The following is a 23,883-nucleotide window of genomic DNA, read 5'->3' as shown; positions in this document are numbered from 1 at the left end:
ACTACAAATACTTTGGCTTTATCTTCATCTCAGTGCGTTTCAGAGAATACTTATATCCTCTAAAGGGGCCCCAGTTGACTCCATCGGCATAAGAAAGATGTGATCCATTAAGATATAAACCATTCAGATTGGCCTTGTGACAGCTACTGTACCACCAAGCTCCTTTAAACTGTTTGGAACAATTGCCACCTCCTGTGTCATTATCATTATCTTTCGTGGAGAACTGCATATCACTATAACAAAAGTTGCAAACATGTTATTTCATGATTTATTCAAAACTGGATCATTGGATAATGCAATTCAAGAGTTTTCATTGGCTTAGCCACCATGGTATATGAGCCATTATGCCATGCTCTACAAATATGGTAATCGTACGCGTATTTTATTTTCCTTTTATTTTAATTTTCTATATTTTGGAGGCGTTTTTAATAAAACAATTATTCCACTCGCGCTTGTTGGATATGAGATGGTTCTAGCCAACTCGACGCTACGCGCCTCGTCGACTCTTTATCATCTCGTGTCCAACTAGCGCGAGTGGAATAATTGTTAAGTTTCACTGAAACGGTTCAAAAGAAACTTAATCTGCCATTAAAGACAAAAAGAAAGCAGGTTTGATACCAAGATGAGAACTTCACACTTTGGGCTTTGTTGACGACTTTGTTTTCGATAACAAAACATTGCTGATAACCAAGCAGCCAGTGTTTGAAGCGCTTCACGTCAAAAACAAACTACAGTCGTACCTCTCGTAAGCGACCATCCGAAAGGCCAAGCCTAGGTGGTCGCTTACGGGAGGAGGTCGCTTACAAGAGCTCATACGATACAAAGCGTTTTCACTCACATGTCTAGCAGCCATGCAAATTTACTGGAACAAGAGAAAGTGTTTACATAAGAAAAGAGGTCAACTCCCAATATGGCCAATATGGCTGCCGTGACGTCAGGTGAAAACGCTCTATTGGGTCAAAATTTTGCCTCATTAGCATTTGGTAACCGTAGAGACTTAAATGTTTTGTTCATGTGATAAGTCAATTTCCTTAAAAAAATCCGGTACTTCCCATCGAGAAATTTCCGTCTCTTGTACTTCCCAGGAATAGCTGGTTTTCACATGACGTCACTAAAATTCAAACTACAAAACTATTGATCTTCCTGAGATTTTACTTACATGATGTATAAGAGCAGCTGAAAACTAATATTCATACAAATTTCCCTCCGAAAGAGTTCTTGGTTTTGTGACACACTACGCTTGAATTTCTAAGCTTTTGCGTGACGCGGCATTTACATGACGGCCTAGAGAACTGTCATGATGGTTAAAAAACTGACTTATTTCGGGGAACTTGGCTATCTAAACAGTTCATGTCTTAAAAAAGGTATTATTTTAATGTTTTAGAGTTCCTCGAGGGATAAATTCACGCTTTTGTAGCAAAACACAGTCACAGATGTTTCTTTTGGCTTCCGGCCGCCATGTTGGTGCCCACACGGATGGGCACCAGCATGGCGTCTCCATACAAATCTCCATAAATTTGAGTAAAACATTTCTCCGCATATCTCGCATAACAAAAATTGCTGTGACCAGAAGTTTGGCGAGAGTCTATGCGTGTTTACCTTCTTTCATTTCCCAGATTCTGGACTTTATCTATGGACCGGTTTTGATTTTCATTTTGATCTATTTTGAACTGCGTGACACTGAAAACCAGCAATACGATAATGTTACAACACCTTATTGTCCAAGTTACGCTCTACTATCTGTCAAGTCGTCGCTTACCGGAGGTCAAAAACAAACTTCTAGCTCTAAAAGTGGTCTCGGTCGTTTACGAGGTGGTCGCTTACAAGGGGTTCCAAATATAGCGATTCCACTTGGAAACCTTTCGTACTGTGGAAAACTGGGTCGTCGAGGAGAGGTGGTCGCTTACGAGAGGTGGTCAACCGGAGGTTTGACTGTATTACAAATAGACCATTTTACAGTTGTCCGCTTGGTGACCTGGCCTTTGAATTGCAGCGAGGCTGGAGGTGACCTTGCTTTGATACAGACCTCTCTGCTTTTGTCATGTAAATGCACCTAGCTAGTATTAGAACAACTTGATTTACACAACAAAAGCAGTGAGGTCTGTATCAAAAACAAGGTCACCTCCAGCCTCGCTGCCATTCAAAGGCCAGGTCACTGAACAGACAACCGTAAAATGGTTTACTACGCAAAAATGGTGTTGCGTTCACACACTGGTTACCCCAAGTACCCAAGTATCATTTAGTACCCGATTACAAGGTCTCGACCCCGAGCACGGGCACTGTGCCCCAATTTTGGTGTCAGCACTTGCAAAAAAAGGTGTTAACATTAGTGCCAAGCTATAACCGTACTCTGACACCGAGCTCGGGCACCAAGTGTGAACATAGCCTTACTTCGCCTTTCGCCCAGTTATCATGGCGTCACCAGCCGTGCCACTGTATCCTTCAATCAAAAGCCGGTACTTATCTGCCTGGTCTGCCACCTTAAAAGTAGTGTACTCAGCGTATCTGATGTCTCCTTCAAAGTCTTCCAAGTCAACCCGCATAGTGATATTACCAACGGCAGTCAAACGTTGAAGATTCTCATTTCCAAGCCAGAATTCGCCATACAGGTCCCCAAACCCGTTTTTGTAGGATTCCCAACCAAGATAGAAGTCAACAGAGCCGTCCAAACGTCTCTGAAAAACTGTCCAACCTCCACCGTCCGTGGTCATGTCACACATCGCTTGTATCGGTTTGCCGCCATCTGGATTGATGGTGTACACACCACTAGATGTGAAACCATCACGAAGGAGCTGGGCGCAGCTTTTGGGTTCTGTTGGGTTAAACAATTACAAGTATAATGACTGATCTGAAGCGACTTAGTGAAGAACTGTCAATCAACTTACCGCAAGGTTTCCCTGGATAACCATCTTCACAAATGCATCGTACGGTGCCATCTCTATAGTTTGGGACACAGACTTCTTTGTTGCCACAAAGTGAACTATCACTCTCACAGGGACTCTGTTAGAATATACAAAGTTTGATCGTTGGTGGAACTTGCTGGAATTCGAGAAAGACATAGTCGTCCATAACAAGAGATTTATGTTAGGATAGCTGTTATATACATTGCGTGCGTGCGCAGAAGAGTGACTTAAACGAATTTATTTGGAAATAGCCGGGAAATAGCACCTCAAAATTCGCCGAAAAATCTCCCTTAATCTATACTATAATAAGGAGTCAATCCTCTCCTAAGGATAAACTTCTCGCCTAATGTAGTCTAAGTAAAGATCTCTAAATAGTGTAAACAGTGTAAGTAATATTCTTTATCAAAATTCTTTAACTGATCTCAGTAACCAATCAGTAACCTTTTGTAAAGTAAGGAATTTAAGCTGTGCAATTGTGATTATTATAAGTAGTTACATGTTTTGTTCTAGTTGTTATGTGCTCAAGTTAACTGCATGTTAGCAATGGTCAAATCTCCCGACGGTAGTGCAAAATAAGGAATTTATCTTGTACGTAGTATTTTGCAAGTACGTTTGTATTGCGCTCTTTCTTCCCTTAGTGTACGTAGTTTTTTTCGTTTTTGTAACAGACCTCTGTTTAATAAATTCTATTATTATTAAGAAAAACATTGGGTGCGATTTGCTAATAACTTGCATTTAATTTACATTTCTGCGTGTTGTAAGACTTGTTGTGTATCTACAGGCAAGGTTCCTCAGTTATATTTCATTGAGAAATGACTACTTGCTTCTCTGCACGCCAGGCAGTATCGGTTTCGAAACAGAAAATGGATGACAAAAATTTGTTCGTACACGATTGGTAGCTTGGCAAAACTACTCTTGGCTATCTATGTTTGGGAAAGAAAATTCGGTTTATTTAGTTTTATCTTGTTATTTCGCCTTGGTATAACTATAAAACTATAGAAAATCTAACGTATAAATTTGATAACTTTAAACAGCTGTGTAACTTTAAAAGTAACCTGCACCACTGGCCACGCTCTTTGATTTTTTTGTTGTTACCTGCAAGCCTCCGTACTTGAAATCTTTATCCTCTGTGAAGTTAGCAAAGCCAGCAAATCGATCAGAGTCGCTCAGTTGACACTTGAATCCCTTCGCGTTGTTCTCTGTGTAATTTGCAGATCCAACATTATAAGAGAAACATTTCTTTTCGTCGACGCATTTAAACTGACAAGACACTTCGGTGTCCACCTCCATCTCTTTTATGACGTTTCCACTGAGTCTTCGTCCTTCTATGGGATGAGCAAAGTTGACAGCTTCCAAATTAGGCTCCGAAATACGATTTCCAACACAAACAGTCCAACCAACAAGAAGTAAAAGGGAGAGATACATGATCAAGCAAAGCATTCAAACAGGAATATGACGTATTCAAGACTGAAGGTTTCTTTTCGAGTTTTTGAGTTAACATCACTGAACAAAATGTATTCAGCACGCCACGCGCTTAACTTGTAATTGCGGTTTCTTAGAAGTAAACTAGCCACGCACAATCACTTTCATGCAGTATGACTAAAGTTATTATCGACGTTTGAGGGAAATAAAACAATGACTTTTGGTAAACAGATCGCCTGTATTTTGAATTATAAATGGCTTCCTGCAGCCAGGTGTGTCAGTTTTATATTGGTGAGCGTTGCGTGAGCATGCGGGTAGGTCTCTAGGGTGCCAAGAGATACTGTATAGCCATTGTAGGGGAGGCTTTCAGCTGGCCATAGATCCTAAAAACTAGAGAAAAGGTTTATTAAGCGAATTTCCAAAGGAAACCCTTGACGTCTCGTGAAAGCGTTCTATTTATGAATTTTCCAGCAATGCCGAGGAAGAGATGCTTGTCCACCAAACGCCAGCATCATGACGGATGAGAGAATTTAAAAAATTAATGAGCCACAAGTGGCTATTACGTTCACTCGCGTCCCCAGGACATCCAATGTCAAACAGTAACCGTGTGTCCCTGCTGCTAGCGAATGAATCTTACAAAGATGATAAGCTGATAGCTTTTATAGCAAAACTGTCGACATTTTAAATTTATATTTACGAAAAGTTTTCACGTAGATAAATTCCGTGCAACTCATAAGATTTCCTCTGCGTGGCATTAATTTGATGTCTTTGAAAGTCAAACTCGCCAATCTTTATTTCGCTGTGTAAACAAATGATATTGCTCAGAGTAATCCTTGCAGTATATGTTAGTACAAGATATGACACACGGTAACTCAACTAGTAATTTATTGCATATAACAGGAAGAAGTTTCAACTACTTAATCAAGAATTCAAAATGATTTTCGACAGCAGCAACAATAGCAATACTTATCATAAAAATTACAATTTCCTCGATTGTGATTGGTTTAAAAAAACTCCTATTTTCTACTAATTCACTTGCCGAGTTGTTATCGGACAATTTTTTTATCGGACAGTTCAATAAGCCAATCACATTCAAAGTTGTAGTTTGAATCAACCAATCTCATGCAATTTCCTTTGTTAGTCTTTTAATGCAAATTTTCCCTTTCTTTCATAACTTGGCTATTCTTCTTTTCTCGGAAAATGCCATTTATTGGATTTCTTTGAGATATTTAATATTTAAAATCTGCATAGATTTCAGTTTGAATAGCATAGTTTTAAATCCCCCAGCAGGTATGTGCGTCTCAAGTTGTGCAGAGACCCTTTAATTTAGAGCCATGATAGAATTTGTTAAACCGTTACACATAAAGAAATCATGTGGTAACCTCTTGAAAATACCGGTAGACTATATGAAGGCTTTCGTTATAAATTAATTGTTTACTTAAAGGACCCTAGGAACCAAACCTTTGTTTTTGTTTACATGTGAGAGATTGGCTATTAAATTGTGTTCGGAGCATCTCGAAACGAAGGAAATCACTGTGAAACTACTAAAGATAATTAAACATACTTTCAGGAACACAACTTACGGTAAAATGAATAAGATTTCGCTTCACCATGTAATATCAATAATTTCGATGGCATCGAAAATGGCGGAAGCTGACTAGGGTTAGCTGAATGAATTTCAGGGTCCTTTAGGGAGGCTGCCGTGCCCTCGGTGTTCCAAATATCTTCGAAAATTTCCGAAAATATTCGCAAAATTTACGATAATATTGAAAATCTTCGGATGATCATCTACGGCAATCATCAGGTGATCCACAAAAACTTTCGGACGGGTTCGGGTGATGTATCCTGCTTGTTACGTGATTCTAGAAGTGTTGGATTTGCAATCCGGAGGGGTCCGGTGTTAAAATCCTCCTCTCTGCCGCTTAACGGATTTTTGTTGAGCAGCCACTAATAGCCAGCTGGTTAGCCACCAACCGTTTGAGATTTCTGACAAGTTTTCAGTTCTATTTACAACATTTTCTCTTCATTTATAGTGTTTGCGACTAGCACAATAGAGCTAAATGCCATACAGTGATTTATTTATTTTTATTTTTCTCCTTATATCAATGGGCCGCATCTTATTCTACTTTTTAAATACAATAAAATCTACAATAAAATTCTCAATTCTGATATTTTATGTTTCCCTACTGTAAAACTTATGGAAAACACTGCTGACGTTTTCCGTCAGGAAAATTTCGTAAAGACTTTCTAATCTCGAAATTTGTTATTGACAAGATTAATTGGTAACTGGCCTTCGTTTTGTACACATTCTAGGGAGTTACTTTAAAATTTCTAAGCTTAAGCTGCCTGGTTTAATGTATAATATATTCACTGATGCACTCCACCGTGCATCGTAAACATTATCAGCGAACAAACTACAAGGCAAAGCTTACAAGGTAATCATAAGCTTGTTGTACCACGCTTCAATAGCTATTTAATGGAGAATCCAATCTCGCATAGAGTTTTCATGATATGGAATGCTTTGACGGCTTATTACCACAATGTTAACAGCAAACAAGCCAAAATAAAAAAAAGGTGAAAAACACCAGGGTACTTAAAAAGCTATGATTATGAAATTCGCATCTTTCCTATCTAATCCATTTTAAAACATAAACAGGAAGTCTGTGTGGGAAGAAAACTGCTGCTTACTACATTTTCAAACATCTCTTTTCGTTCTAGAGATATCCAATTCTATAAAATGTGCAAATTAGCCAAGTGATAACGTCATAAACTCAACCGAATTTTGATCAAATGGTGAAGAAAGATATCTTAGCCAATTTGTATCAGAAATGTTTGATTCTTTGCAGTAAGATTTTACCAGATTTGCTCTTCAATATGAGTTCAACAGGTTTGCTTCCATGGTAACGTAGTGGGTTCCTTTCATTTGCATATTTCTGAAACATTTTCCAAAAACTTAAATATCTCCGGAATCAATGTATTTGCCACATAACTGTACTTTCCAGACCCCATTTGTTCCGTATTATCCCCCTGCTTATTTACGTTAGTGTCGAAATTCTCTTTACGATCGATATATACAAAATGTTCCATCAGTAGTTAACACCCCACTTGATGAACTAACTGTGCATACTATACGTAGTATTCGCATCGACCTTCTTTCTGCCCCTCTTTCTTGCCTTTCTCAAGGGAGTCAAACCTTGGAGCCATAAAGCTATGTTAAGGGGTTAACAGCCTCAAATTCTGACCAGACAAAAATTGTTCGTCGCCAAAAGAGGGTCCTAAAAATCGAAAAAGAAAACTATCATACGATAATTAAGGCTAATTTACTCCTTCACCAGACAGAGAATAGTTAAAATGAACTTAAGCCTAAAAGATCATATGACTTGATAATCATCCTTCAGGGAAAGAAGCATACACCTTATCCTTATTTGTGGCATTAAAAGACACCTAACATAGATCTAATGCTTCTCTTTGAGGTGACAATGCTGCACAGACTACCCAATAACCAACCACAAAGGTTGCATAAACAGCTGGCATTAAGATCCGTGAGAATCTGTCAACAGAGTGTGTTGTCAGGACTCCATGGGACTTCTTTCGGTAGGGTTGTCCTGGTAGGACCGGTAAGGTTCCATCCTCAATGTGGCTTTCAGTACTACCCCTTCGGTAACGAGCCTCGGTGTTATTTGGGCCATAAGAGTTATTCTGTGCTGAGTCATCGGAGGTATGATTGTTCAGTGGACCAAGCTTTAAAAAAGTAGAAGAGAGCATGTTATATCACAAGGTTTGCTTTTTTACGTCTTAATAAACTCCTCAAGGACACGACAAAGAAAAACCAGAACTAACACGTACAGCTTTCATAATGAAACTGTGTACAGCGTAGTACATATCATGGAGACATGGACTGCTATATCTATGTGAACTTTCTCTTACTAAATTAAAACGCCAGTTGTATTTTGTAACATTTCTCCAAACAGAAACATCAGTTACTTGGAACAGATTGTCTAACAACGAGAGTCAAAAAACGTTTGTTAATCCTCACTACTATTACAGACGTCCAACAACAAGCTGCTGTTATTGGAAACCTAAGCCAAGCATTTCATTTAATAAAGCATAAATTGTTATTCCTTAATACTGTGTAAAGATTGTAAAGAACCAATCAGATGTTCATAATGTGTTATCGACTGTTATACAAATCAAGGTACATTAGCTTACCTCGTAGTTTTCGTGCGACTCTAATTTCCTTTTTTCCCGGGCTGAGACGTTAAGCACGATAATATACTCCAACATGGTGGCAAATACAAAACCAAAAGACACAAAGAGATGAAAATCAATCGCCTTCATGTAAGACACACGAGGCATGTTATTGTTGACAGTTCCTAAGTAAAAATGAGATACCAGCCTGTTAGTTGTCAGTCTCCTACGTAGATGTTTGCCACTGTACTGTGGATGTCCCCTTAATAGACCTGCCTTGAATCTTCATGAATATCTACAGGACATCTGAAATACTCACGATTTTAGATACTAGAAGTAAACTTGTCAACAACAGTGCACTCTCCAACTCGTTTTGTTCATACATTTGATTACTACTTCGCTGATGTGTTTGAAATATACCGATCTTACCTCGTAACTGGACAGAAAATTGTTGTTAATTTTGTATGGTAACAGTTTAACAGCAGTAATTTGATGTGACCAAAGGCCTTTAAAAGTCTATACCTGTCAGCTCTTAAGCCGGAAGGTCAAAAACCTCGCCGGATGCTTATGACTTCTACCGTTTTGAAAAGTGTGTGAACTCGAACCAATGGCAGAAAATTGACGGCACATTTTGCCAAATTTCTGATTTTCAGGGTAATATATGGAGACAGCATTGTTTGGCAAAACCCATCTTAGGAAGGAAATCTTCGGACGTTACATGCTCGGGTCTTCCTCGAAATCCTGCCCCTGAGCAAGGTGCCAGGTACAGAGGATCAAAGTCAATCCAAAAACAGATGCCTCAAAAACGTTACACAGACATCGTTGGGTCTCTTATGCTCATTGCAATAAGAGGGCTATTGAGTTATTTATTTTCTCACCTAAGAAGTAAACTATGGTGAGTACAGTTGTTATTCCCAGGCCCACGCGGGCAGGCACGGCTTCCTGAGGAATCCACAAAGCCATGAATGATAAAATGACGATCATGTAACTTGGCAGGTACACTTGGAGTACCGTATACGAAGTACGGCGATCAAACACCCACGTGGCATATAAGTTTGAAAAGGGCGCTGTTGGAAAAATGAAACATCATAAGAATTTTAAAATGCACGTGAATTTACCGCTCGTAATAACGAAGCGTTCTGCGTGCCATGATACTGTTGTGGTTTATTGACTCCAAGGATTTGCAAAGCAGTCTGTCAACAGGGTCCCGTGATAACTTTGGAATGCTCAAAAGTGCTGACGTTGACTTCTTATCGGTGGAAAAGGAAGAAACGTTTTTAAAACCCCACTTTGTTCCCGGCAGGACGTTTTAGAATTTCTAGTCCAATGATCTTTTAAAGAGAAATGAAATTGCCATGCCGTGGAAATGACTTACTCCGAAGAAACTGATTTAATTTTAAAAAACAATATATTTGTTAACTCGAGTCTAATAGAGCTTATACGTAGCACTTAATATCCAGGTTTTCTACAGCAATACATGCACATACCAGACATAATCTTTTTGTGCCTATAATTGAGTTTTACTCCTCTGTACTCGTACTGAGCCATGGCGTCATCAAAAACTTCAACACGGCACTCATCCGCTATCAAGTTGCCCCAGGTATAAACCAGCTTGTCTTTAGTCAACGAAACTAAAGGGAAAAAAACAAATTAAAGTAACCAGCGATATCATATTTGTCGAGAGGAAACAAATCCTAATAAATTTGGCTCGCGCTTCTCCAGTGGTTTCTTCCGCCCCCTCTTTCTGAATCATCTGGATCCGCCCCTGAATAAAGCTTGTTGTTTGTTGTATTTGGAAAATACGTCAGTTTGTATGCCCGATATGTAACGCCGAAAAAGTTTATCTTCAAATTCGAATTAAATTGCACTGTTTGTTTCAATTTTCTCTGTGCCTATAATTGTGCTGTTTTCACCGGTTGTGCATTGCTCAGGTCTAGTGAGTTCGGTCTGTAGTTATGACCGTGTATCTGTTCGCATGTCTGAAATGTTTAAACGTTACTCACAGCTCTCAATCACGAGGTCACATTTCTGTCGGTCAAACGGGTACATCTGCAGCTGCATGTGACAGGCAACTGTTAGTGTAATCCTAGTGAAACATACAAAAAGGAACTGCAATAAAATCAGAATTTAAAAAAAAATTAAAAAATGGAACGAGCTTTTACGCAGGTGGTTGCAAACAAGAGAAGGAGTCTGAGAGAATTGCAACAACAGTAACAAAAACAGTCCTTTATTTACCCACGATTTAGTTTAAAGCAATAGGTTTGCTTCAGTAGGGTCGTGTTTACACTAAAAACAGAAATTGTACAGAAGTAATATGATAATTCTACAATTCTAACAATTCTACAATTCCACAATTCTAACAATTTAAAATTCTAATAAAACAATTCCATAATTCTAATAAAACTCAGAAAATTATACCAGTAAATTTATCATGACCCAATCCACTTATCAAAGCGCGGAAAACGTTCAAAAAATAATTAATTCCACAAGATATGTTCGTGATTCCAACAAACCTTTGACGAGAGCCACATCCTGTCCTCTTGGCCGAATCAGCTTAGTGTTATCATCAACGACCCGATTGACATCATAATCAAATCATTCTTCTCACGTAGAAATGGAGCGGGAATATTTGCATATATATGACTGTCTAAAAGACTAAGTTTACTTTTTTTTACACGTCTTGAATTATATGGAAGTAATCAGTATAAGGTGTTAAAAATACACATGAAATTATTTACCTAGACATCTGAACAACCTCTCCATTGGGCATGATGTAAACCATTTGGTTGTCCTTCATAACCTGTTGATTAACATCACAGCATATTAGCAGCTATATTTTTTAGTTAGAGAATTTTGGACTTTACTTGCTGACAACTTATCTAGAACAATAAGGAGGGAACTTACATCTTTTATCTCTGTTTTCTTAGCGTTCATAAAATACGTGTCTGGCGTCCAAACTTTTTTAATGTCATTTCCACTGAGCGACAAAAACCTCTCCTGGCCTTGAGCCAGTCTGGTATCATTCCACACTTGCCAAAAATATAAGTCCAGTCCATATTCCTGTAACGTGAGAATAATGCAATACAACTTGTGCCAGTGCCAGCCAGTCAGTCTGTCCTTCAGACAGTCAGTCGACCAGTCAGTTAGTCAATCAGTTTCCGTCAGTCAGTCTTTCAGACAGTCAGTCGACCAGTCTGTCAGTCAGTAAGTCTTTCAATCAGTAGTCTTTCGGTCGGTCAGTCTTTCAGTGAGTTAGTTGACTTAGTCAGTCAGTCGTCTTTCAGTGGTCTCGATATTCAGTCGGTCAGTCAGGCAGTCAGGCAGTCAGGCAGTCAGGCTCTTAGTCAGTCAGTCAGTCAAGTTTTTTTTGAAATTATTATTTTGCAATACACTTGCACTACTTACAATACAATACGGACATTACTTACAGGCTACAGCTACGTATAGTACAATATAAACACTACCAGAAGCATATCACCTTGAACGAGGTGATTTGCTTCTGACACTACCTACAATAATACAGCAACTAACAAATACGATAGTCAATGAGGCGAAGCCGAATGGGCTATGGACCCGTGGCCCTTGAGGGCGAAGAGTCTAATTGTTTTAGTATCACCCAACTAGTCGGACAGAAAAGGCAATAGTAAAGTTACCAAATGCAAGTTGAAGAAATATTTGTTTGGGAATAAAACGAAAGAAAGCGTCACGCTCGATTGTGCCAATTTCGCTACTCGAGGACTATTACTCTAGTAGCGTAGTCAATTAAAATGTAGGATTTGCATCAGTCCACTAGTTCGGTGATACTAATAGAAAATAGCCTCAAGAAAACACCCGTTTTGATTGGTTTAAAATCGTGTTTCTATTAAGCAATTAGACTATCACCCAAAGAAATCGAGAGCGAATAATCTAATTGTTTTAGTATAAATCTACACTGGTTAAAAACTTTATCTAAATCCTCTTCACAGATGCTTCGAAAATGCCAAGAAGCGGCTGTCATTTTGTCAACAAGGGCACACTGCCACGCTACTCACTATCTATTCTGTGATAGATAAGTAGAATCAGAGAATCAATCAATGAGTATTAATCAGAGAACGGCATTCGTGATAGAACGCTAGTAGATCTATACCAAAACTCGATAGAAACACGGTGCATGTTTTCTATTTCTTAAACATTACTCACAAAAATTATTACTGACAATACCGTAACATAACTCATAGTACTAACTTAACAATTACCGATCCGTTTGTTGCTAGTCATGTAATAGTTTGAACCGAAGTGATTAAACCAACTTCCAGTCAATTGTTTCGTCGTTTTCAAGCTCGCAGTCATCAGACCATTTTTCTTGACTTCAGCTAGGATGCTGTTGTTTAATAGTAACTAGCCTCTCGTAAACTACTTTGTTGGCCATTTCAGATTGTAAGCACCATTCATAAAAATCAGTCAATCAGTCAGTCGCTTAGTCGTCAACCAGTCATTCAGTCAATTGTCAGTCAGTCGGTCAGTCAGTCAGTCAGTCACTCAGTCACTCAGTCTTTCGGTTGGTCAGTCGGGTGGTTGATTGGTTTGTTTGTTGGTAGTTAGCCAATTAATGAGTCAGCTAATCCCCTGATAAGGTCAACTAGAATATCTGACAAAGCCGTTAGCTTTTATTGATTCTAAAATCGGTTACGTTTTTATACAGTCGAAACGATAAGAAACAACGACTTTAAGTTTTGCCTGAAAGCTAAACATGACATGTACTTTAAATGTAAAGTAATAAAATTCATGAATAACTCACTGATAAAAGAAGAAAGCCACAAACAAAACACGTGCAGACGTACTATTGGCGATAAAAGGTATTATGTTAGATTTCAACTTACCATATTTGCCTCCTTTACTTCACCAAAAGCGAGGACATCAATAGTGATGCGGACATGAACTGGTTTACCTGGAATGAACACAGAACTGCAGTGTTCTCGTTGCACCTCGTCTTTCTTTGCTCATTCGGAACAGACACGAAAAGGATAGAATTTTTACTTTTGATGACACGAAACCAATATCCTAGAAATAGCTTGTTCGCATTATGCTCAAATGCAGATTTCCTCTTAAGATTTTCTTAGTCTAACAAATCATGTGATCGCTCACAAGGATTGCGAAACTGTCATTAACAATACGTTTCCAGTTTGGAGGCGTGAAATAAAGGTTGTACAGAAGTAATCCAGTCATAACAGACACATTAAAGATGAAAACCAAAACGGCCGATCATGTAAGGTGGCTCATAATGGTTCCCAACACTTCTTTGTGGTTCGATACTATCACTCTTTCCCAGTCGATGCTATACAAAATCTTCTGATGCATAGATGTTTTTCAAACCTTTACTGAGGTCAGATAACTCCCAATTCCTTCTATGAGATGCGCCTGAGATCAGAATCATGGTAGTTGTCTAGATCATGTTGGACTGGATATTTGTTTTTGATGAATACAACCACTATGATCTCCTGCAGGCCGTCTCATAGAGGTCGAAGGCCATTAGTTACTTGTACCTGAAAGCAGGAAAAAGTGGGGCTCGCCGCGGATAAAGCGCGTGGGAAAATACGCTGATTTTGAAAAATTGGTCCGAGAAACACGACATGTTCTCCAGGTTTCTAGTTAAGAATATTAAAGATGAGTCAACGAAGGCAAACTATTTTGTCTGATTTTGTATAAGTAGGTCTGTTGGGTTAATTATTTTAAATGTTACCGTTGTTTTTATCCCTTGTACATCTCAATTTAGAGCTAAAAGAGGCGAATTCGATGCTGCGTGGGGAAAATATTACAGAGATTTTTTAGTTTTTTTTTTTTTTCGCAGAAAAACGGTATTGAAACTGTCAAAAGAACAATAGGGCTCACCGAACTTTCAGACTCGCCAGAGCATTTGTCTGACACATTTATTTGTAGCGTTAACTGAGTAGTAGTATTGATTCATGGAGGTAGGAAAGCTGAAAAATCATAAAAACTGTTGCCAGCTACCTTGAGCATCGATGAAGGTATTGTACTTGAATCAAATAGAAGTAAACAATCTTGAAATAAACCTTTGCCTTGCCAAGATCAGATCACGGTTTGCCGTGATCTGAATTCTTGCTGGATCAAAGTTTTAAGAACCGTTACATGCATGGCTACTTTAAAAACACGAAAATCTCCTAGTGACATTCTTAAAAAAAATAGCGATGATTTCAAAGGAGTGGACCTTTTTTTACTGAAGTTATTTTGACCCAATTTTGTTACACGACTTTTTTGCTCAAGCCCATATGATAACAACATGAGACATTCTCAGAGAAACATAATAAATTTAGGTTTTATCAAACAGATTGTACTTATAAATCATAAACGTTTTTCTTTTCCAGAGGAACTTACTCGTACTAATCGACACGTTTCTTGGCATAGTGCGAATCTGCGGTCAAATAAAAGACATCACTTACCTGGCACAAACGGTGCCATGGAAGGGTCGTAATCCTTCATCAATTTTTCCATGATCTTCGAAGAGTTTAAAATCCACTCTTTATCTTTATTCAGGATTTCCCTTGCATTATTATTACTCTCCCTGAAAATTAAAAGTCAGACAGTATTTTATGAATTGCTCGTCAACATGCAAAAAGAACCAGGTCATCTAAGCATGACAGAGAAAAATGAAAAAAAAAACTCAATATTATTTCTTTCTAAAGTGCCATTTTCCTTAAGCCCCGTCCACACTACGCCGAAAAAAATTGAAAACGCAGCTTTGTTGCTAGGGTTAGGCATACCGTCCACACAAAATGATCAGTCACGAAAACGCAGCTTTTCGAAAACGCTCTTCAAACCACAGGAAATTGAAAACGCCGGCTTAGCATTTTCGTGAGAACAGAAAACATTTTAAAAACGGCGCTTTTCGAAAACGATGACGTCACGATAATCATGTGATTTCCCTGATTGAGTTTTCCTCAAACACAAATTCAACCGGTGATTGTTGCCTTTTTTAACTCATCAAGCGTGGTGTGGACGAAAAACATTTGACGCGTTTTTAGAGTGAAACCTCCGATTTCAAATTCTCCCGGTGTCTTGTGAACGGGGCCTAATGCATATGCCAGCAATGATTTTCCGCTTTCGTACTAGTAATATTCCGTTGAATTCAGTATATTAGGCGCCTTGATTGTGTTATGAGATGTCTTAGGGCAACTCGTCGACATCAAATATTCAGTTGAACCGAGAAGCTTTGACAATTACTTTTTAAAAAGTTAGCATCACCAAAGGTCTTTAAACAAAAACATTAATAGAAATGAAACCAAATGAATAGGCCTTTCCACAGGACGTTTTACCTCTTTTCTCGTTTTCACTGGGTCTGTGAATTCTCTTTTTCGCTCTATTCCCATGCTCCTTGATATAATACGCGGCTGTTTCCGTGGGAAATGAAATGAAACAGTCCTTTCCACTGGAAGGTTTCTCAAGCCATCAGATGATACACACTCATCCCTTCTAATTTTGTGGTTTGAAAATTTGTACTGTTCTTTTTGGCGGAAAATTCTCACTGGTTTTTTCCACCCAAACGGAAAGCGCTCTAGGCTCATCATTTATTTATTCAACTTCGCCTAACTAAATACTTACATATAGAATAATTCGGCTTGCAATAATTTCAAGATAATTAGCCTCTTGAGAATACTATTATCGTTGCTATGGTACCCTCTGCTGCTTGTATGCCAGTAGAAACCGAAGCTAGATTCATATGTAATCTTTTTTTTTTTTTTTCTGCCAGCATTTTCGTTACTATAATTGAGGTGAGGAGGGGTCATGATCAAGGGCAGTTATGTCAGACCCCCTCTTAGGTTATGTGTAGGTCACATATCCAAGTAAGCTTTTGTTTTTTAAAACGTCTCACACCAAGCCTAAAACAACAAATGCGAGATTAAAATGGGTATCCGAGGTTTTACAAAAATGTCGCTGTAACAATAACCGTTACTTATGAATTGTTGAGAAATAAACTCATAAATAACTTTTGAGTTTTGACATACGATAGCCCCCTTTATAATAAATGGTGACATTCAATCGCTGCAAAACTGCTACGCTCAGTTTAAATAAACAAAGTGGTGTGGTACAAGGAACAACAGATGTTCATAACAACAGTGATAACAATATTAAATATTTAACAAAACTTGCCGATCTTTTCTGCCGCATTAGTGATCCAATTCCATTTTAAAAAGACGTGCTTTAGAAAAAGGCCAAAGGTTCAATGACATGTATGATAGAACTTTGAACTTAACACTAACTGACAAATGAAGACGGTAAAGATGAAGCATGGAACAATTTAACAATGAATTTTATAACTGTCCTTGTTGTGTACCCCGCTGTGAATTCACTTTGATTGTCTTGCACTGCCGGCCAGGTTCCAACCCGAGATTACTTGGGACAACATTATTAGTTCTAATCAAAATCTTATAACTCGCACGAAACCTATTTCACTAAAATCTTTCGCTTTAGTTTTGTGATATAAAGTGTTCTCACAAATAAAGAACTTGTTACGGCAAAATAAATATGACAAAAGAGAGGCCAAACCATTTTTGTTCTTCCCTACCAAAGTCAAAGCATTCAAGAATTCGAAAGGATCTTGGCAATAGGGTTGTTTATAGAATATAGTAAAACTTACAGGCCGAAGGAGAAAGTGATGAAGACGAACACACAAACCAGCTCGGCTAGCAGTTGAATGCACTCCATTTTACAGCTCCACCATGCGCTATTTCGTCGCCGAACTGTTTCACTCGATCAATCCAGGCGCTTTTCACACCTGCAACGTTAATAATTTATCACTTCACTTTTTTCGTCTTTTCGTGCACCACTTGCTGTTACTGAATAAAACAATAGCCGAAGAATATTGTTTAATGTTGAATTAAAGAACAGAAATATTCCGCTAACGTAAATATTTTGGAAGAGAACACAAAGATATAGACGATAGACTACGTATGTTTATTAATGTGAAACGATCACTGAGTATTAAGATCCAGAAATTTTTTCTCTGTCATCCTCTGCTTGTTATTCAGAGAATCGAGTAAAAAAAGTAATTTTCAAATCTCGGAAATCATTAGAAAAGTTAACTCTTATAAACAAGAAAATAATTATAATTTCAGAATAGACAAAACATAAGTCTTTAAAAAATATCATGTCACATGAGCTTACTTGAGATTTTAATAATTAATACCGTACTTATGAAAATTCTACAGAAAGAGGTACAACAACGGAATACAGTAAGTTCTACAACTTATATTATTATTGTAATACATTAACAGACATTTTTATTATAATGAGGGTGCAGATTTTAGCGCTCTTCTATATTTCTTAAACTTTGAACCTCAAAGAGAGAAAGGAAACTCAAGCACGATTTTTAGCTATGTTTTTCAGGACTTGTATCAATGGTAATTACAAATCAGGATTTGGGACACAAAATATTCCGTTGAAAAACGTGGATGAGCAAGTTGTTGCTCTTCAAATCTCTTGTTACATAAAGAGAGAACCTAAAATCTTCATTAACTAACATTGCGTTTAGCGTTCTTCGTAAACACAGAGGCTGTGAAAAGTTTTCAGTGAATCAGCAAAATTTATCGGCAAATCAACATAGTGTATGATGCCGCAGTCTTGAATGCCGTTAGAAGACAACATTTGCTTCCAATGTTCTCTAACCCTAAGAAATCATGATGTTGTTTTGTACGCATCCAGTGTTTCCCGGCATATGTATGGCCGCAATCAACTGGTAACGAGTGAAATAAGAAATATTTCACCAGCGCTTTGCCGATCCATAAGCTAAGGAGAGGAAAATTATTAGAATCATTAAAACGTTAGTTATTTCTTTATTTATTGAGTACACCATTTGCTTTCCTTTTAACATCATGGGTGAAAATCTGCGCTCACAATAGTGGGATTTTGACCTGTTTATCGTATCGAGAACTTTCGCTCCAAACGTTACCATGGCAATTTTGTACTTTCACTTGTAAAAATATAAATTAACGCTAAAAGTTCGCTCAAGAATTAAGAAGTTGTTGATATCATCCTGGAAAATTACTTTCTTTCCAACCGTTTTGTTCGCGTCTCGATTCTCAGTCAAATGAGCCCATTTTGTCTCAGTATCTCACTGCTCGATCAGCAGTTTCTGCTCTTACAGCAATTATCGAGTCAAAAATATGTCAACATGCATTCTCCCTACGCAAGTAAAGTACACTATTCGGAAAAGCCGTGACAACAATTGCACTCAACTAGCCTGATTAAACCTGATTAAATCTGTTTTTCTGATGTTTGGGACATTGTAATTTTTTCATACATCATTTTAGCGGTTTGACTTTGGAACTCAGTTTTCACTCAGTAGGAGGTTGCCAGATTTTCTTGTAATTTCGTGTTTTTCGCATTTTAAAAATTCGGTCTCCCTTTCAGAATCTAAATAATAAAATAAATAATAATAAACAGCTGAAATGAACAGAGATAGCGCTATTAATTAATCAAAACTTGTATTGAGATGAATAATTAAACGTGTGAGAAACAAGAAAGCAAACAATTTTAGCTTTGTGAAGACATTCAATTTTCGTAAATCATTTTCCTTTTAAAAGAACCAATGGATAAATGGAAAGTGTAAGCGTAAGCGAGTCTGAAGGGTACGAGTGATCTGAGCAGAGCAACGTAGCAGCACTGCAATACGACAGAAGTACAATTGTCTTCATTGCAAACAAATTGGGTCCCACACTTTCAAAAAGGATCATTAAAATATAGCTGGGGATCACGCTAACGACATATAAACTATTTCTGAATATCAATTAAAATCCTTGAACGTCAAAATTCCTAGTGCACCTCAAATGTATGAAAAAAATAAGGTGGTTTTAAACTACTCCCGCAGATTTTATTTTAAACTTGTGAAACTTTCTCTTTTGTTGTATTTGAACTCTTTAAAACTACTCTATAGAAGTTTTTCTTTTTTCATCTTTTTTGTCCAACCATTTAGGTGGCCTCTTTCGACATTGCTATGGCAACGAATATTGACTTATGCAAGCTAATATACAAAAGATCATGTGTTTGTTAAAAAGCCCACCACACTGTTCCTGGGGTAAAATTTTGGAATATTATTCCTTAGGATGGGTGCAAGAAGGAGACCATTGACTCCTTTAAGTCTGCTCTTAAAAAAAATTTTTTTAGCGAAGTAACTTTTAGCTTTAATTGCTTAACCCTTATAAATAATAAATAAACATGTCTTTTTAAAAACTGCTATCAGCAAGGGTCCTGCGTAAAATAAATAAATAAATATATATAATAAACAAAATGAAATATAAAATCTGCAAAAATCTAAAAAGCTATATAAAAATCTTAAAATGTACATGTAAAGAGAGATTAAAAAAACTGGAACTAGATTCATACAAAATGGTTAAAAATATCTGCCCCTTTATAAGAGAAAGTGTTCTTTTAGTAGATTCTAATTGAACTTTATCAATAACTAATTTGTTCTTATTCCTAATGTCGTAACCATGAATATCATGTCTTCTAAGTTGAACTGAACATTTGGAGAAATAACTTGGAGCCTTTCCCTTCAGAAGTGTTTCAACAAGTTCAACAATGTGGTTTTCTCTTCTTCTCGTAATAGTGTCCCATGCAACAAAGACTTGTACCCATCTGTTCGGTGGACAAATGGGCGGTATTCAAGATTGTTCTACCACCTCGTCTTTTTAGGTGTTCCAGACCTTCTTCGTTCCCAATTACCACATCCATGGAAAACAGTATCACAATAATCCAAAATTGAAAGAATCATCGTTTTTAACTCAGTAACCCCATTCATGTACATGAATTTTTCTTCCTCGTGTTTTTAACATTGTAACTTTTGGTTTTGTGACCTGCTATGCCTGCCTGCCATGTAAATGTCTTGCTTGCATGTATACCTGCTTGTTTACTTACAAAATTACAATATACCTAACAAGAAAAAAGACAAAAAATACAAAAACAAAACCAAATGAAGAAGTGCTCAGTGACTAAAGTAGTTGACCGACTTTCGCACCATCAATACCACTACTGCACTGATTTACTAACTGTCATATACGGTTAATTGGTTTTTGTTGTTACGTAAAATGATGACGACATGTTTGCAACGCGCAAGCGCAAGGATTTTGCGCGTGGATTAAAGGGAGGGTTTCACGGTTCGGCGCATGTCTCTGAATCAAAACACTTATGTTCGCTTCTTATCAATGTTGTCGCTTTAAGAACCCTACGCAGATGCTGTACAGTAATTAGCCTGCGTAGCAAGCGTTCCCGCACGAGCCGAACCAAAACGAGCCGCGCGAAAAGTGAATCGAAAGCAATTCGAGCCGCGCGAATTAGTGATGCGAGAGCAAAAAGGTGGAAGAAGTGTAATCATATGCCATAGTTAGTCGTGGCAGAATGACTGGATTTTACCGCCGCTGTCAACCGTTGAATTTAGTGTTGATCCGTGTAATTTATTCTGCGGTTGATGATTTTAGGCTATCTGCATGCGAAATTAGATAACTTGCTTACGATTGGTTCATAAACAATGAAAAACTGGGCCTGTGCCAAGAAGCGTGCACAGGCGATAAAATAATACAGACATGCCCATAAACGTGAAACCACCCTTTCAAAAGTGTGTTGTGTACTGGTGGAATAGCACAACCGCTTGGTGGAAAAACGTTGAGTTGCTGAAACAAATCAAACGACGGGAATTATATCTGCTACCAAACTCCCCTTCCAGCTTCTGCGAAGTTTCCACCAAATGTCTAGTTCAAGCCCTTCAAGGCCTCACTTTCTTCCATGGAAATGCCTGGGTTCCCTTCCTGCCCATTTTATTTGTAAGTTTTGAGTTTGCTTTTTTCGCATCGTCTCGTTGCTTTAAATTATTGCCTGGAACAATATCAGTGCATGCTCCTCACCTTCCGGGCAACTTGCAAGTCCAGCTTGTAGGCTCCCCTACTCGCATTCTCACATAATCGTTTGTTTTATGGAGACAAAATATATTGCCCACGAACATTTCTTATAACCCCCAAGGCGCGGTTCTGAAGCTGGTTAGAAATTGTTCATAAAATATCTTGCTAGAAGAACAGGATGACTTCAATATTATCCTCCGGTCGTGGAAGTTGTGGAATAAGCTACCAGGCAAAAGTAGAACCCAACCATCACTGAGCAGTTTCAAAAATCGTATTCGTAAATGCGATTTAAGTGTAGGCTTTTGTCGATTGTGCTAGCATAAATTTGGGCATAATCTAGCAAACCGAGCATAATTTGTAGCTTTTATCTAAATTTAGCACTGCTAACTTAATCTGGCTTTTCTGACCTTCACGAAATGACGTAATTTCGTTTTTTACTTGTTCTGTTTCAAAAACTTCTTCTCCGGGCCGCCTGGGTTTCTTGGTCTTAGGCCCCGCGCATACGGCTCAGTAGTGAGCTGACTGAGCTCTAAGATCTCAGAAGGCGTCCTTATCGTCGACCTGAGCACTTCCCAAGTTCCAATTCAGATAGTTCAACATACAGAGGGCTTCAATCTCTTGGGAGCGATTATTGAAACCGTCTTCACGAACAAATTAACCAATTCATACCCCCACCGTAGTGCGGTGGGGGGAGGGGGTTGATGGAATCCCTCCCCTGGGTATTCGTTCTGTTATTGTGGGGGTTAATTCCAAACTACAGCAAGGGACTCTGCCGAGCAGAAAGGTCTCTGATGAGTCCCGTGCTGGGACGAAACAAGCTGCGTGAGACTAGCCACGAACAATTTATTATCACAAGTAACTGTCAACTTTATTGTCAATTTTCACTCGTGAATTTGTGCGGTCGGGAATCCTTATGCAATATAATAGGCGAGATTGCTGTCATCATTTTGTTAGCAAACGGGACTTTAAGCGCGATGCCCAACGAATTTTTCAAGCACAAAGGTCCCTGATGCGTCCCTTGGCAGGGACGAAACGAGCTGCGCAAGACTAGCTACGAACAATGTATTATCACAAGTAACTGTCAACTTTATTGTCAATTTAAATACTAAGCACGTTGATATTCTTTCTTCAGTTTTTTTTTCAATTTGAAAGAAATGAAATAGCGATTACTATTATCTCTCATATACACCATTTACATGTAAAATTATGACATAAGCAAAGGAAATAGAAGCGACGAGTTACAAAAAAGCAATGTTTTTTTAATCATTCACCAATTAGTCATTACAAATAAATTGCAATCCAGGTGAAAAAAAGTACGCGGATTGAGTCTGATTGGTCGTGAAGCTTGGCTCTCAGTTCTTAGGAGAAAGCATTTCAAAACGTGAAGTTGACAATCTGTTAAAAGGGCTTATATCCAGATAATGCGCATGTACAACTTTGATTGACACTGGAAGGTACACCCAAAAGTTTTTAACCAATAGGAATCGTACCACTAAGTACCACGCCCCGTCGACACAACGCAGCAGGGATTTGAAAACGGAGGTTTCACTCTGAGAACGCATCAAATGTTTTCCGTTGACACTGCGCAGGAGGAATTTAGAAACGCAAAAATCACCATTCATTTTGGATTTGTGTTTGAGGAAAACTCGGTTAGGGAAATCACATGATCCATGCATAGAAGAGCGGATTACAGGCTCTTGGGTTAGGGCAGGAGCCATAATCGGGGACAGAGACCATAAGTCTTGGAATCCGCGCGCACCTATGATATGGGACAATGTTTCTATTTTTAGAACAAATTGCGCCATCCTGACGTCAAATATCCGCGCGGATCCACGCACATGTCGTGAGCTCTCGCGTGGATGTTGTCACGTGTCCTGATCAAATGGTGAGAGTGGCGAGATTCTCTTGCAGATTTTTCACAGCGATGGCAGGGAATAAGGCAGGGAATAAGGCAGGGAATAAGGCAGGGAATAAGAACCAGGGTTCTTATATGTAGTTTTATGCTCTGAGCTAATGGAAAAGGTGAGTTTTTCAGGGTCGAAAGCCAGACTTGAATTTCGCGCTGTGAATGAATAATATTTGCTCGCGCTAGTTGTACGCGTAAGCTTTTGCGTTTGCCCTGTAAAGAAAAGTTATGTAAGAAAACTCTTTACTCTGGTATCGAGTTAATTTGTGAGTTTCCCAAACAATGCTTAATCATTACCAAACCCTGTTTTTGATAGTTTCTTATTGTTTCTGTTTGTTTGGCGAGTTTGCAAAAGTTTTTGAAAGGAAAGTCTCATTTGCATAGTGCAGCGCGTGCACTTCAAATCCGAGTCGGTGTTTTCAATTGTCAGCAAATCTTGACAAAGATTTCTTTCGTTGTCTTTTGTGCCGAGATGCTGCAACAATTTTCACCAACGCCAAAAGGCTACTAACATCATATGTGTTTCTATAACATAGTAAAATTTTACACTGCGAAAATAAAATAGACAAGGAGTTTTGAT

The 23,883-nt window shown here is 38.3% G+C and overlaps 2 protein-coding genes across 2 annotated transcripts; both read right to left on the bottom strand.

Annotated features, from left to right (window-relative positions):
• Position 1: 1 nt before the first annotated feature.
• Positions 2–4,413, bottom strand: LOC110057798 (microfibril-associated glycoprotein 4-like). The gene is made up of 4 exons (XM_089275674.1): positions 3,999–4,413; positions 2,886–3,000; positions 2,392–2,812; positions 2–233 (listed from the first exon to the last, which is right to left on the bottom strand). The coding sequence occupies exons 1-4, from the start codon at positions 4,341–4,343 to the stop codon at positions 2–4; spliced, it is 1,113 nt and encodes a 370-aa protein (XP_089131800.1). The 5' UTR covers positions 4,344–4,413.
• Positions 4,414–6,351: 1,938 nt separating this feature from the next.
• LOC110057787 (gamma-aminobutyric acid receptor subunit rho-1-like) lies at positions 6,352–17,272 on the bottom strand. The gene is made up of 10 exons (XM_089275754.1): positions 17,146–17,272; positions 14,951–15,072; positions 13,373–13,440; positions 11,418–11,573; positions 11,252–11,313; positions 10,517–10,599; positions 10,001–10,144; positions 9,392–9,580; positions 8,535–8,698; positions 6,352–8,066 (listed from the first exon to the last, which is right to left on the bottom strand). Exons 1-10 carry the CDS (start codon positions 17,211–17,213, stop codon positions 7,770–7,772), a joined length of 1,353 nt encoding a protein of 450 aa, XP_089131880.1. The 5' UTR covers positions 17,214–17,272; the 3' UTR covers positions 6,352–7,769.
• Positions 17,273–23,883: the final 6,611 nt, after the last annotated feature.

Source organism: Orbicella faveolata, unplaced genomic scaffold (assembly GCF_042242905.1).
Source record: "Orbicella faveolata isolate gen_17 unplaced genomic scaffold, um_ofav_v1 contig_37, whole genome shotgun sequence".
Classification (NCBI taxonomy): domain Eukaryota; kingdom Metazoa; phylum Cnidaria; class Anthozoa; order Scleractinia; family Merulinidae; genus Orbicella; species Orbicella faveolata.
This window is presented reverse-complemented; position numbering and strand designations above follow the sequence as displayed.

Coding starts and splice junctions, on each gene's coding strand:
- LOC110057787 (XM_089275754.1), bottom strand. CDS start 17,213: ATGGAGTGCATTCAACTGCTAGCCGAGCTGGTTTGTGTGTTCGTCTTC. Junction 10,600..11,251: donor GAGGTTGTTCAGATGTCTAG/GTAAATAATTTC, acceptor ATGTTTCACTAG/GATTACACTAACAGTTGCCT. Junction 8,067..8,534: donor AGTCGCACGAAAACTACGAG/GTAAGCTAATGT, acceptor ACTTTTTTAAAG/CTTGGTCCACTGAACAATCA.
- LOC110057798 (XM_089275674.1), bottom strand. CDS start 4,343: ATGCTTTGCTTGATCATGTATCTCTCCCTTTTACTTCTTGTTGGTTGG. Junction 2,813..2,885: donor TTATCCAGGGAAACCTTGCG/GTAAGTTGATTG, acceptor TTAACCCAACAG/AACCCAAAAGCTGCGCCCAG. Junction 234..2,391: donor ATAACTGGGCGAAAGGCGAA/GTAAGGCTATGT, acceptor CTTTTGTTATAG/TGATATGCAGTTCTCCACGA.